The sequence below is a fragment of the Onychomys torridus genome, chromosome 9 (genome assembly GCF_903995425.1).
Source record: "Onychomys torridus chromosome 9, mOncTor1.1, whole genome shotgun sequence".
In the NCBI taxonomy this organism is placed as follows: domain Eukaryota; kingdom Metazoa; phylum Chordata; class Mammalia; order Rodentia; family Cricetidae; genus Onychomys; species Onychomys torridus.
In genome coordinates this window covers 61592697-61608020 of record NC_050451.1, presented here as the reverse complement: position 1 = coordinate 61608020, position 15324 = coordinate 61592697, and the positions used below count along the sequence as shown (strand labels likewise).

At 44.9% G+C, this 15324-nt stretch overlaps 1 protein-coding gene across 2 annotated transcripts in view; it reads left to right on the top strand.

Annotated features, from left to right (window-relative positions):
- The first annotated feature begins 966 nt into the window (after window positions 1-966).
- The window catches only part of Rb1 (RB transcriptional corepressor 1), a 137931-nt gene continuing 123573 nt past the window's right edge, over window positions 967-15324 (top strand). The window contains exons 1-2 of one of the 2 annotated variants that reach the window (XM_036199022.1): window positions 967-1076; window positions 4698-4824. In XM_036199022.1, the coding sequence (XP_036054915.1) occupies window positions 970-1076; window positions 4698-4824 (234 nt within the window). In that variant the 5' untranslated portion in view covers window positions 967-969. The remainder of the gene's footprint in view (window positions 1077-4697; window positions 4825-15324) is intronic. The other variant, XM_036199021.1, reaches the window with a different exon arrangement.

The window sequence follows — 15324 nt, the reverse complement described above, 5'->3', positions numbered from 1 at the left end:
TTCTGATTGTCTGTGCGTTTGCCACTGCAGTGAGTGGCAAATACGACTTGGGCTCAAGTCCTCTGCCACCGCATCTGCGATGTGGCACAGGCAAGTGAACTCCCCGAATTCCCTTCTCCAACACGCAAAGTGGAAGGCTGCCGTTCCCAGTGTGACGGGCTGTGTCTGGAGGCCAGATCAAGCGCTTTAAAAACAGAGTAAACCGGCCTCCAGCGTCAGGTCCGCCGGGCCAACCGGTTTCCATAAAGCTACTTTCCCGGCTAAGGGCTATCCCGCTTGGAGCGTGCACACCGCAAGACTCACTGCACGCTGAACTCAGTGGTTCAGCGCCCATCTTCCCGTTCTTAACCCAGAAGGCCAGCAATGGCTCCACCCTGGCCCGCCCACCCCGCGGCCGAGCCCACCTCCCACTGGCCCGGCACGTTTGTTTTTGTTTTGCCGGCCGCGCGGGCCTGTCGAGGGGCGCGCCCTGTCCAGCGAGCGCCCAGAGGCCGCGGCTCCATTCAGCGGCCCGCCCCGCCTCGGCTGGCGCCGCCCACGGAGGGGGACGAGGCGGGCGGAGACAGGCCCGGGCAGGCGCGGCTTCCCCGCCGCTTCCCGCCCGCGCCCTCGCCTGCCACCACCACCGCCGCCGCCGCGGCCGCCGCCGCCGCCGCCGCCGCCCCGGTTCCCCCTTGACGCCCGCGGCCCGCGAGCCTCGCGGACGTGACGCCGCGGGCGGAAGTGACGTTTTCCCGCGGTTGGCCGGGGCGCTCGGTTGCCGGGCGCGTCCGGTTTTCCTCGGGGGACGTTCCCATTATTTTTGTAACGGGAGTCGGCTGAGGACGGGGCGTGCCCGGCGTGCGCGCGCGCCCGCCTCCCCGCGCGCCTCCCTCCCTCCCTCTCTCCCTCTCTCCCTCCCTCGGCCGCCCGCCCGCCCGCCCGCCCGCTCGCTCGCTCGCTCGCTCGCGCCGGCCCGCGCAGCGCGTCATGCCGCCCAAAGCCCCGCGCAGAGCCGCGGCCGCCGAGCCCCCGCCGCCTCCTCGGGAGGACGACCCCGAGCAGGACAGCGGCCCCGAAGAGCTGCCCCTAGCCAGGTGAGGAGCGCGGCCGCCGCGGGCCGGAGGGATGGAAGGGCGCCGCGGGGGCACGGGGACGCCGGGCGCATCTCGGCGGGGCCGGGCTGACGGTAGGAGCGGTGCCCGGGGTCCCCGGGAACGCTTCGGTCCAGCGGCGCCGCCGTGACAGGGTCCCCGGCTCACGGGCGACGGCAAGGGCATCCCCGAGGGGTCTGGGCTGCGGCTTGACAGGTGTCGGGCGGGTGGGGCTCCTGCACCCGAGCGAAGTGACAGGTGCAGGCTCTGCTCCAGCGACGCCCAGGCGCGGAGCCGGCGGGTCCTGGAGAGCCCCCATCAGATGCAAAAAAAATTAAAAAAAAAAAAAAAAAAAAGAAGAAGAAAAGAAAAGAAAAAAAGACCGGTGCTTGCTTTCTTACTTTCTTTTCTCTTCTTCTTTCTTTTCCTTCTCCGTGGCGATCGGGAGCACCCCGGGGTCGGTTGACTTTCTCTTTTGCAGTTCCGAGGTGCAACAGTTGGGAACCTTTTCCTCTGGCCGTGCGCTGCATTGGCAGCTCGGTCCTGGGAGAGGCCAAGAAAAGCCTTGTAGGCGAAGCGCAGGGTCGTGGGTGTCAATTGCTCCCTGGGTCCTCAGCTCCCGGGCTTTGTGGGGGGTTTCTTTCAAACAATGCTTTGAGGCCTCGGGGATTTAAAGCCATCTGTGGAGACTGGTGGAGCATAACTCTTAGAAGGACTGGTTTGCGGGCAAAAGTTTCACGAGACATTTAAATGCAAGGGCTTGCGAGTTTCTCAACTGCCCCCACCTCCCCTTTTTCAGGGTAAGACTCTTCCTGCGTACTGATTGGCGGCAACGAGCTTCATTATTTCTTGCTTTTTTGCCTTTGAGCCTACAAGGATCTTGGTGTTGCCCACCCCCACCCCCCTTTTTGGTCTTGGTTTTAGTACTGTGTTCTTTCAAAGAACTTTTCTCTCCATTTATTAAATGGCATCTAAACTTAAGCAAGTCCATGTGGATCCAATAGGAACGACAGAGAGATATTTATTGTATTTCAACATTTTATTTTTCTTGACTGTGCTACTGTGTGATTAAGTAACAGAAATTGAAACAATATGATTGTTGTTATTGTCAGCACTAGTTTTAATTTGAGCTCCATTGCAGAATGGGAATCGTTGTCCCTCACCATCCTCTCCCATTTCTAGCCCATCATTACGTCCTTGACTTTTTTTTTTTTTTTTTAATACTCTGGCTATTTAGCCCAGGCTCGCCTTGAGCTCTTATATTCTCCTGCCTCGGCCTCACCAGTGTTGGGATTGTAGGCATATAACACCTTGCCAGGCTACCAAGTTCCTTTATCCTCACTAACATCGAAGTTCTTTGTGTGCCTCATACTCTTAACAGACTAAAGACTGAACTTATTTTGAAAATGGCTTGTTTAAGTCTATTAAAATTTGTATATTTAGGTGAATTGTCTTGTGGGTCAAATAAAAATCATATTCCTTAGAAAGTAAATACGGAATAAAAGCTATGTTTGGAGAATGTTCAAGGGGGAAGATTTTTGCTTTCGTTTCTAATTAAATTCGGGTGTATCCAGTGTGTGAAAGTTTCTCTTTAGAAAGAGCAATAATATCTGTTCTAAAAGAGTCCATGCCGTCTACACAGCTTTGGAAGTATTCCTGATTATTCTCGAATAAGCATACACATTGCCTGGGGAAAGAAGGACCCGGTTTTGTTCCCTTTTATATATGTTTAACTTGGGGAATCACAGATTCTCCTGTAAGTTAAAACTGTACAAGACACAGTCTCTTCTTGGTTACTCATTGCCACAGAGGTTCTCATAAGCACTGACAGTTGATCTCTGAGTTACCTACAGTCACATGTGCTTCCCCTTGGGGGTTTGCTATCTCCTCTGAACTGTGCCATTAAATGAATTTTGTGTGATCGTTGCAGAATGCACTTAATCGAATATCGATAGTACGCAGGTTGTGCCGTCTTGTGCAGTCAATAGAGGTGGTCAACACTGTGTGAGAGGCTGTTAGCAGTCTAACAAAGCATACTGTTATGCAGATACCTTTATTGTTTAATAATAGAAACATGCTGTAAAATAATGATAAAGGTATAGTATAGAAAGCATACAAGCCAATAACACAATCATTTATTTTCAGGTGTTATGTCCTGTGTGTCATTGTATATGCTGTCATTTCCTACAAGTATCAATGTAGTAGACTTGTTTACAGCAGCATCCCCCTAAGTGCACAAGCGACAGGTGCATTGTGCTGCAATGTTATGCTGGTTAAGATGTCTTCTAAGTGATGTTTCTACCCATTATAATCTTACAGGACTACTGTTGTATACCACCTTATTGGCTGAAATGTCATGTAGCACATGATTGTTCTTAGCAAGGATAAGAGGACTGCCTCAGTCTGAAACTTGGAAAATTGCTTAGGGATGGATTCAGCCCAGTCCATCTGCACTTCCAATGGCAGTCTGCTTTTACAGTTGAGGTGTTATTTCTTTTACATTGTCTTTGGCCTAAGTAGTATAGGTGGAATGGAAGCTGAAACTAGGGGGCTGCTAGCCACTTTCATTATTAAGATATGCAGAAGTTAGTTATGCTTTGAAGAAGGAGTGGCCCAGCTAGGAAAGTGGTCAGGGGCGTGATGATGGAGTCAGCCTATAGGGTTCCTATCCCGATTAATTCTCACTTGCTATGCTTTCAGTGACTGCTTTAATTTTTCTGGTGTGGTAGACATGTAAAACATGAATGAGAATACTTACCAAGTATGGCTGATGTGGAAATTGGGTAAAACCATGCATTATGGTATTTTTTTGTAGGATCATAGTAAATCCTCAAGAGTTAAGTTGCTCTTCATCATGTTGTTATTACATGTCAAATACATATAGAAAGGAATTAGCCATTTATTAAAAGCTTATGGTTAAGAAATGTCAAAGAGGGGGCTGGAGAGATGGCTCAGAAGTTGAGATCGATGACTGCTCTTCTAGGGGACCTGAGTTCAATTCCCAGCACCCACGTGGTGGCTTACAACTGTAACTCCACTTCTGATGCATTGAGCGCCTTTCTCTGGCCCCTGAAGACACCAGGCACTGACATGGTGCACATACATACATGCAGGCAAAACACTCACACATGAAAGAAATAAAAAGAAAGGCCAAAGAGATAGGGCTGAAGTGCGTGATGCAATAATTTCTATCAAGTTCATCATCACCTAAGGAAATATATGACACGATTAGTAAGACCACAGTTTACCGTGCTCACCGGAACTGAATTGACTGCACTGCAGTTTTTTTCTTCTTGCTGTGACAGTTGTCCCATCTTCCCAAAATGTTTCCGCTATTGCACTTACTGTCTTTCACAGAGCTGTGGTACTGTTCTGGAGTGTATTTGGTTCACCCAGCTCGCAGCTGTTTTTCACTCTGTGCTATTCTTATTTTGGAAAGACCATGAAAAAGATAAGCATATGTTTAAATGGTGTGTAATGTTACTCAAAGATAAAATAAGACCCTAAAGCACTGAGAGATGTTCTCTTTCAAAACAGTGCTGGTATGTGCAAACTATAGAAACTAAATATTTGCTTAATTGGTTTGACTTATAAGTGTATTCTGTAATTGTTTTCAATTGGTAGGCTTGAGTTTGAAGACATTGAAGAACCTGAATTTACTGCATTATGTCAGAAGTTAAAGATACCCGATCATGTCAGAGAGAGAGCTTGGTTAACTTGGGAGAAAGTTTCATCTGTGGATGGAATCCTGGTAAGGATGTTTTTAAAGTTTGTTTGTTTATTTATTTATTCACAGAAAGTAGAAAAGTATAAAGTAAAAGTAATAATTCCATTAATGGCACTAAAATGCCTCTTGTAATATTTTCTTAGGTTTTTTGCTGTGGGAAATTTTAATCACACTCTGATACTCCCGAGACTGCCAGTGAAGTTCACTTTGAACTTTGAATCAGAGGGTGGAGCTGGCTACTAGCTGACCAAAATTAGCTGTAGAGGTTTTGGAGGACCGAGGACATAGAGAGACACAGGAAGTAGTAGAATGGGGCTTAGAAACATTCTTGGCCCTTTTGGATCGAGGAAGGAGAGGAAACAGGAGGTGCAAGATGGAAAAAAGGCAACGCCATGTGGCAGAATGTAGATAATATAAATGGGTTAATTTAAGTTATAAGAGCTAGTTGAGACAAGCCTAAGCTAAAGGCCAAGCTTTCATAATTAATAATAAATCTCCATGTCGTCATTTGTGGGCGGGTGGTCCTGACGAAAAAGTACTGCTACAGTTTTTAATTTCTCTTTTTAACTAAGAATTTGTGATGATGATGATTTTGGCGTGTGTGTCTGTATGTCCATGTATCTGTGTGAGTGTGCATTCTTCCTTCCGTTTTATGTGCGTTCTTGGGATTGAACTCAAGTTGCCAGGCTTGTAAGACAAGTGCTCTCAATCATTGAGCTGTCTCACTAGCTCTGTTTTTATTTTCATTTTAGATCGGCACACAAAGTAATGGGTTTCATTGTGACAGTTTCATACTTACACATCATTATTGTTTCCTCTATTCCCCCACCCCCCTTCTTTCCCATCCCTCTGTCTTCCTCTTGCTTTCCTGTCACAAGTGTGCCGTTACTCTTTTCCCCTTCATTTTATTTTAGGGTCTCTTCCTCTCCTCTCATCTCCCCCTTCCAACTTTCATGACTGCCCCACACACATACATATGCACACCCAGATTTAAATCTAGGATCTCCATAGGAGAGAACATACTTGTCTTTGAGTCTGATTTATTTTGATTAATATGATGATCTTCATTTACATTCATGCAGATAATCATGATTTTATTTTTCTTTGTAGTTGAATAAAATTGTATTGTAATTCTGGACTGAATTTTCTTTATCTGTGCATGGATTGATGGACATCTTACATTTGTTCCAGTGCTTAGCTGTTGTGAGTAGTTTGGTAGGAAACGTGGTTGTGCAAGCATCTCTTGTGTTTTGACTTTAGTCTTTTGGACATCTTCCCAGTAGTAGAGTGGTGGTTGTGAGGAGCCTCACACTGACTTGCAGGGTAGCTGCTCCATTCTACCTCACCACTGGCAGCGTCTAAGCTGCTTCCTTGCTAACGTTTGTTGTCTTGATGTTAGCCATGCTGACTTGGGCGAGGTGGAATCTCAAAGCAATTTTAAGTTTCATTTCCCTGATGGCTGAAGATGTTGCATGTGTTTTTCAAATATTTAGTGCTCACATGTATATCTTCTTCTGAGAACTGTGTGCTCAGTTAGTTCATTGGCGTATTTATTGAACGAATGATTTATTTTAATAATACTAAATTTTTGAGGTTCCTTATCAATTTTACATATTAATCCCATCGACTTTGTAGTTAGTAGATACTTCCCCCCGCCGCCGTCTGTATTTTTTGTCTTCACTGCTGACTGTTTCCTGTGTTGTGCAGAGAAGTCTTGTAGTTTCTTGTAATCCCATAGTCAACTCTTCCCATATTGGAATCCTCTTAGAACAAACTTGTCTGTGCCCGGGTTTTCAAGTGTTTGCCATGAATTCCTCTAGTAGTTTCAAGATTTCAGATTGTATATTAAGGCACTGATTCATTTTGTATCAATTTTTTCCTTCTTTTTTGAGACAAGGTCTCACTATATAGCTCAAGCTGGCCTGAAACTCACTGGGTAGACACCATGCTGGCTTCCAACTCAGAGATCTCCATGCCTCTGCTTCCCAAAGTGCTGTAATTAAAGGTGTGCCCCACCACACCCATCCCTATATTGGTTTTTCATTGCAATTTAGTGTGTGTCTGTACACACACATGGCACAGTGCATGTGTGGTGGTCAGAGGACAACTTTCAGGAGTCAGTTCTTTCCTTCTACCTCATGTGTTCTGGGATTAATGCAGGTCACCAGGCTTAACAAATACCTTTATTCATTAAGCTGTCTTACTGGCACAGCGTTGGGCAAAAGATATGGATTGAGTTACACATTCTTCTGCAGGTAGATGCCAATTACCCCAGCATCCTTCTCTCTCTCTCTCTCTCTCTCTCTCTCTCTCTCTCTCTCTCTCTTTCTCTCTTTCTCTCTCCCTTCGAGACAGGGTCTCTCTGTGTAGCTCTGTCCTGGAACTCACTCTGTAGACCTTGAACTCACAGAGATCCACCTGCCTCTGCCTCCCAAGTGCTGAGATTAAAGGCATACACCACCATCGCACGGCACCCAGCATCATTTGAAGAGGCTTTTTTTTTTTTCCAACGTCAACAAAGTAGGTAGCTATAACTGGATTTAATACCAAGTTTTCTATTGTGTCCTGTTGGTCTATGTATTTTCTATGCCAGCATCATATAGTTTTTGTTACTGTGGCTTTACAGCATAGCTTGAGATCAGTGATTCTGATAACCTGCTTAGGGTTGCTTTAGTTGTTCAGGATCTTTTGTTAGTCCATTTTCTGGTTTAATTTCTTTTTTTTAATTTAACATAATTTCTTTATTGAGTCCTTGGGAATTTCACTTCATGCACCCCAATTCTGCTCACCTTCCACATCTTTCCCTCATCCCTGCAGCACTCCCCAAAAGAAAAATTTAAAAATCAAAACAAAGCAAGCAAACAAACAAAACTAAAACCAAAACCAACACAAACAAAAAAAAGGAAAACAATCAATCAAGAACCAAAACAAAACCAACAAAACAAAACAAAACCTTCTTTGTGCGTCCATCTTTCCTGCCTCTCCAACACTTCTTTTGTCCTGGTGGCATGGGGAGCTAGAGTGTGTGTGTGTGTGTGTGTGTGTGTGTGTGTGTGTGTGTGTGTGTGTGAGAGAGAGAGAGACACAGTATATACCTTTCTGTCCAATGAGCTTTACTTGCAAATGTTCATTGCGGTGAGTCATTGGCCTGTTCAAGGCCTCTGGTTTCTGGTACACCATCATCACTGGATCCTCACCAAAACTCCTCTCAGATATCCTGCAGTCACCCCGAGTCATAGAGATCCTGTAGGTATCATTCCATAGGACCAGTCCCTTCAGGAGCTCCAGCAGGTCCTAGATGGGGTAGATGCTAGGGTGGGCCAACCCCAGGGCCAGCTGTGGGCCTGGGTGGTAATTGAGCTGGTCAGTCCAGGCCACTGGGGCTGACCCCCTCAGGCATGGGGTGGAGCCAGCTCCCACCCATTCTATCATGATCACACATCCCTCACCTGTGGTAAGGGATGGGGCTATCTCTCGGGGGAGGGCGGCTCTCCCACGGGGTTCGGGGCCTGTTCTCATGGCTGCAGTGTCCAGAGAAGGGCAGGACCAGCTGTCGCAGGGCCTGGGAAGGGTGGAGCCAGCTCAGCATGGCCCTCTGATTTCATCACGCATGGTTCCTATGGTCCCCTGAGGTGACATGGGCCACAGGCATCAACACAGACTCCCCTCCCCCCCAGGTGCAGCAGGACCATGGACCCAGACATGGCTCTCTCAGCAACAGCTTGGGCTGGGATGACATTCTGGCTCTGGGTGGAAACACAGACCACTCAAATCAAGATGGCTTTGGTTGTGGCATAGCTCCTGGACACCAAGGCCATAGGTTGTGGCCTTGATCCCAGGCTTCTGTGTAACCTTTGCTGGCAACACGGGCCTCGGACTTCAACACAGACCCCAGCTTCGGAAGGACCATGGACCCAGACCTGGCCCTCAGCAGCAGCCAGGTCTGGATGTCACTATTGCCCCAGGTGGCAGTGCAGGCTCCTCAGATGGGCAGGGCTCCAGCGGCGTCGTGGCTCTCAGATATTAACATGGCTCCAGATCTTGGGCATCCATGTGGCCTTCGATGGTGACGGACCTCTGCCATCAGCACAGACCCTGGCTGCAGTAGGGCCACAACTGGTTTCGTTTCTCTTGCTGTGATAAACACCCTGACAACACACATCTTCAGAGAGAAAGGTTCGGCTGAACGGCCATGAACAGGATCTTTTCTTACTGTTTCTTTTCTTGGCAAGTTAGTTATGGGTATGTGGAAAGGGATTTATCTTTTTGTGTTGACGTTATATTCTGTTGCTGTGTGTAAAGTATTTATAATATCTAAGAGTTTTACTAGTGGAGTCTTTAAAATGTAGGATCGTATCTTTGGCAAGTAGGGATACTTTGATTTTTCCCCTTTTTATTTGTATCCCCTTTATTCCTTTCTCTTGTTTTATTGCCCTAGCTAGGACTTCAGACACTATATTGAATAGGCGCAGTAAGAGTGGGTACCTTTGCCTCCTTCCTAATCCTAGAGAGGAAACGATTTCAGTTTTTCCCCATTCAGAACAATGTTTACCATAGGTTTGTTGTATATAGCTTTTTTTTGGGCTTTTTTTTGTTTTGTTTTGTTTTTTTTTTTTTTTTGGTTTTTCGAGACAGGGTTTCTCTGTGTAGCTTTGCGCATTTCCTGGATCTCGCTCTGTAGACCAGGCTGGCCTCGAACTCACAGAGATCCGCCCGCCTCAGCCTCCCGAGTGCTGGGATTAAAGGTGTGCGCCACCACCGCCCGGCCACCTTTTTTTTAAATCAAGATTTTTTTCTTCTATTCCTAGTTTCTCCAGAGCTAGCGCTCTCTCTCTCTCTCTCTCTCTCTCTCTCTCTCTCTCTCTCTCTCCCTCTCTCTCCCTCTCTCTCCCTCTCTCTCCGTGTGTGTGTGTGTGTGTGTGTGTGTGTGTGTGTGTGTTCATCTGTGTGTGCACAACCTCTAGTGTGTCCTTCAGATGCCTCTACCTTCTTCCTCCTTATTTTCTTTCTTCACACTTTTTTGTTTTGAGACAAGGTTTCTCCCAGGCCTGGAGTTCACTCAGTAAGTAGGTAGGCTGGATGGCTGTCTCTGCCTCTTCAGTACTGGGATTACAAATACATGCCACATGCTTAGCGCTCTCCTCTCCCTCTCCCTCTCCCCTCTCCCTCTCTCCCTCTCCCCTCTCCCCTCTCCCCCTCCTTCCCCTACTCTCTTTCTCTCCCCCCCTTCCTCTTCCCCTCTCCCACTCCCCCCCACTTGTGTGTGTGTGTGTGTGTGTGTGTGTGTGTGTGTTTATTCTTGGGATCTGACTTAGGTTCCCGTGCTTATAAAGCAGGCACTTTACAACTGAGCTATCCCTTTAGTGTTTCTTCAGAACTTTATCAGGAAGGGATGTTGAACTTTGTCAAAACCCTTTTCTGCTTTTATTAAGATAACCATGACTTGTGTCTTTATGTGGGTGGGTGGGGTTATATTAAATATCAGTTTTCAAATGTTGAGTCAACTTTGTATCCCCGGGATGAAACCAGCTTGGTCCTAGTGAGTAATTTTCTTTATGTGTCCTCTGGATTTGATTTGCAAGAATTTTATTGGGAATTTTCACAGGGAAATTAGTTTTCTTCTTTTTGTTGTTTTATCCTGTTGTCTTGCTATTAGATTAATTTGGGTTAGTAGGGTGAGTTTAGGAATGTCTGTTCCCTTTTGTTGTGAGGAACAGTCTGCGGTGTTGGTGTTAGGCCTTTCCTAAAAGTCTGGTGGGGACTGGTGGTGAACCGTCTGGCCGTGGCCTCTCCTGTGGAAAGACTTACACTGCTTTCCTCTTGTTTTCTAGGATCTGTTTAACTTAACATCTTTTTATTTAATTTTAGCTCATATAGATCTAGGAATTTATTCATGTCTTTCAGATTTCCCAGAGGTTTTGAGGAGAAATGTAGGTTGTTGAAGCTGTCTCCATTCTGGATTTCCTCAAAGTCTGTTTTAGTCTCTTTTTCATCTTTATTTTTAATATGTGTTTTCTCTCTTTTTCTTTTGATTAGTTTGTCTGGGAGTTTGTAAGTTTTATTTCTCTTCTTTCTTTTTTTCTGAGATAGGGTCTCAGAGCGCAGGCTGACTTTAAACTCATTATGTAGTACCCAGAGGTGACCATGAATTTCTTGAGTGAATTATAGTGTGTGTCCTCCAAGCCCAATTTCTCCAGTTCTGAGCCCAGGTTCAGGGCCTCAGGCATGCTCTATCATGAACATTTTCTTAGGTTATTAATTATACAAATATACAAACTTTATTTGGTAATAAAATTTCTAGTGGTAATATAATATCTTAACTGGATTTAAAAAAAATATTAATTGTTGGATATTTATGTTTCTTTCCTAACTGACTTGTTCATGTTATAAATATATGTATATCCTTCTTTATAGAAATAACTTCTGCATAAACTTCTTGATAATTGCTAAATAATTAAATTAATGGATCTTTGATAGTTTTCTTTGAATAAATTCTTTTTTTTTCTCTCGAGACAGGCTTTCGAAAAAGCTTTACGCCTTTCCTGGAACTCACTTGGTAGCCCAGGCTGGCCTCGAACTCACAGAGATCCGCCTGGCTCTACCTCCCAAGTGCTGGGATTAAAGGCGTGCGCCAGCACCACCCGGCCTGCATAAATTCTTACAAGTTAAATTATGGAGTCAAAAATCTATAGACTTTTAAAAGTACTCAATACAGCTGGGCGATGGTGGCACAGACCTTTAATCTCAGCACTTGGGAGGCAGAAGCAGGTGGATCTCTAACTTCAAGGCCAGCCTGATCTACATGACAAACTCCAGGCCAACCAGGGTTACACAGTAAAAACCTTGTTTCAGTTTTTTATATATATTTATGAGTGTGTGTGTGTGTGTGTGTGTGTGTGTGTGTATGTGTATGAACTGGAGTCAGTTCAGCAGTTAAGAGTGAGTACTGCTCTTATAGAGAATTCCCACCTATGTTGAGTGGCTCACAACTACCTGTAACTCCAGATCTAGGGAATTAAAGTCCATGGGCACCTGCATTCATGTACATACCCCTAAACAGACACACATAATTAAAAATAGGGCATGGAGAGATGGCTCAGCAGTTAAGAGCACGGGCTTCTATTCCAGAGGACCTGGGTTCAATTCTCAGTACCTACATGGTGGCTCACAGCCTTCTGTAACTCTTGTTCCAGGGGATCTGGTATCCTCCTCTGGCCTCTCTGGACACCAGAGATGCACATGCAAGCAAAACACCTATATACATAAAATAAAAATAAATAACTAATAAATCTTTAAAAAATAAAATCGATACAAATATAAATGGCCCTGGAAATTCCAGGGACAATATGTGAAAACAGAACTTAACTGATAGGGGATTATGTAGAAACTTTGAAGTTCAGTGTTAATAACATGAACCTCAACAATATAATTCGTTTATATATACCAATCAATAGTCAACAAACTTGACTATGAAAAGGCCTTTGTGGGGCTAGGGAGATGATTCAGTGGGTCAGAGTGCTTGCTGTACAAACATGAGGATCTGAATTTGAATTCCCAACATACGACTACAGAAATTTAGGTGTGGCCATTTGCACCTGTATCCCAGCTCTGTGCGTGTGCGTGTGTGTGCGCGCGCGTGTGCGTGTGTGCGCATGCGTGCGTGTGTGAGTGTGTGCGTGTGCGTGTGCGTGTGTGTGTGTGTGTGTGTGTGTGCATGCGTGCGTGTGTCTGAGTGGTGTATACAGGAGGATCACTGGAGTTTGCTGGCTGCCAGTGTAGCTCCCGGTTTAATGAGAGACCCTGTTTCCAGGGAGTAAGGTGAAGAAGGAGAAAGCAGGACACCTGGTTTTTTTTTCTGGCCTGTGTATGTGGTTACTTGACACATATGTGAGTACACCACACACATGAACACACATACACACACATTGAAAAAATTCAATAAAAAAGAAAGACAAGCTGGGTGGTGGTGGTGGCGTTGGCGGTGGTGCACGCCTTTAATCCCAGTACTCAGGAGGCAGAGATAGGTGGATCTCTGTGAGTTCGAGGCCAGCCTGGTCTACAAAGTGAGTTCCAGGACAGGCTCCAAAGCTACAGAGAGAAACCCTGTCTGTAAAAACCAAGAGAAAAAAAAAAGTAAAAGAAAGGCTAGTGAGATGGGTCATTTGGTAAAAATGTTTATCCCACAAGCTTGATGACCTGAGTTCCAGGGACCCATATAAACATGGAAGGAAAGACCTGACTTCTTAATGTTGTCTTCTGCTTCATACTAGCCAGATGTACTAGCATGTGTACATCCTCCACACATACATGGTGTTTATACATACATAAACACACACACCCTGATAATCTTATTTTTTTTATAAACTTAAAAAAAAAAAAACAAAAAAAAAACACTAGAAATACAACCCAGGTAATTGGGTTGTAAGACTGAGAGGCCAGGAGCCAGACGAGGGCCATGACAGGCTCCTTAGTAGTTCTACCAGAGGCCAGGTCTTAGTTCCTGGTCACTGGAACTGGCTGGAGCTGAGCAAGCTGGAAAGTCCTTAACCTCTAGAGCCACTTACCAATTATATACAACCTGTAAACTTCTTGTTTAAATCCACCAGTCAGCCCCACGCTAATCTCTTCTCCCTGGGAGTCCCCTAACCCTGCTTCAAAGGTGCCTTTGAGCATCTCTCGGGGTCACCATTTGCCACCTTGTCAGATGGTTAGACCCTAGCATGCTGGATATTTTAAATAAATGCCCTTGCTGATTGCGTATGTGACTGGTGGTCTTTCTTGGGACTTCTCGCGGATCCTATCAAGACAAGTTACTATTTCTTTAAAAAATAAAAATTAAAAATCTGGTTTGTCTATGTGGGTAATGTGGGTATAGGTGAGGGTGGCTGTGCATGTGCTATGGCATGCATTTGGAAAATCTTAGGACAATTTGCAGGAGTCTTTTTTCCCTTCTACCGCATGGGTGCATTCTAGAGACTGCATTCAGAATATTAGGCTTGGTGGCAAGTACTTTGATTATACTGAGTCACCTTGCTGGCCCACTTTTGCCTTTTAATTTGCCATATATTCATTGTATATAGTAATGGATTTCATAAAACTGATTTATTTCAAGTGTATCATGTACTTTGAGGCCGTTCAATCCTCTGTGCTCCCCTCCTCCCCTTCCCTGTCCCTTCACTAGCCATTTTACCCCCAGTCTGCTGTTTGATTTCACATTACACATATATAAATAAGTAGCTTTCTGGGTATATATAAAACCTAGGATCCACAAATGAAGGAAAATATAAGATGTTTATGTTTCTGAGTCTTGCTTCATTCACCCAGTCTGATGATTCAGTTGCACCTAGTTTCCAGCAAACATGATTTTGTTAAGTAAAACTCTGCTGTGTATGCATAACACTTTTTTGTTGTTGTTATTTGTTTTTTTTTGGTTTTGTTTTGTTTTTTTTTTGGTTTTGTTTTTATTTTTTGAGACAGGGTTTCACTGTGCTGTGTAGCTCTAGCTGTCCTGGATCTCACTCTGTAGACCAGGCTGGCCTTGTACTTACAGCGATCTGCCCACCTCTGCCTCCTGAGTGCTGGGATTAAAGGTGTGGGCCAACACCATTGACTGGCTTGTATACCATTTCTTTATCTGTTGACAGACACCTAGGCTAATAACATACTGTGGCCACTGTGACCAGTGCTTTCAGTTAACATGGATGTGCAAGCGTATCTGTAATTTAGTGACTTTGTGTCCTTTGGATGTATAATCATGTGTGGTATTGCTGGGTATATCATATGGTAAGCCAGGCTGGGCCAGTTCACATTTCCACCAGCCGTACGTTAAGGTTCCCTAGCAGTAGTAGACTAATGGAAACCATTTGAGGCTATAGAGTTAAAATGTACAAATAAATTTGACTGCTTTCTTGCCTTACCCCTTACCTCTTCCTGACTTTATTCTTACCTTTCCTTAGAAATAGCATAATTTAAAATCTCACTTCCTATTGGAGGTGGTGATAGGAACTAGAACATATGGGTTCATTTCTGGTTGTGTCGGGGAGGAAGACAACAGAGGACTTTCTGTTACGTTTAGGACTTGATACATTTCTGGAGGGTGTGGAAGAATATTCTTTTGTCCTGCTGTAATTCAGCAGACCCTTTCTTGACAGTTTTTTGAGTGTTTAATTGGGGAGTTGGCCTGAGAATAATGGAATGTGTTCTGAGAAGCAAATGCACAGACAGAGTGAACCTGTCTGCAGAGCAGCTGTTGTGGACCCAGTTGTCTCTTCTCTGAAACTAGAGGAGTGTGGTAACTTAGGGGAACCCTTTCTGGCATTTGAAAGTAGAAGGTGTCTATTGAGAGAGGATGGGTTAAGATTTCTAGTCAGAAAGAACTGTTTCGTGTCTGAAGTATACAGTGTAGTAACTCCCACTCTTGAACAAATTACCTAAAATCTCCGATCCTTGATTTTCTCATATGTAAAATGGGCTATCAGTAATTTCCAGATCTTGAAATAATTGTGCATATTGAATAAATTAACA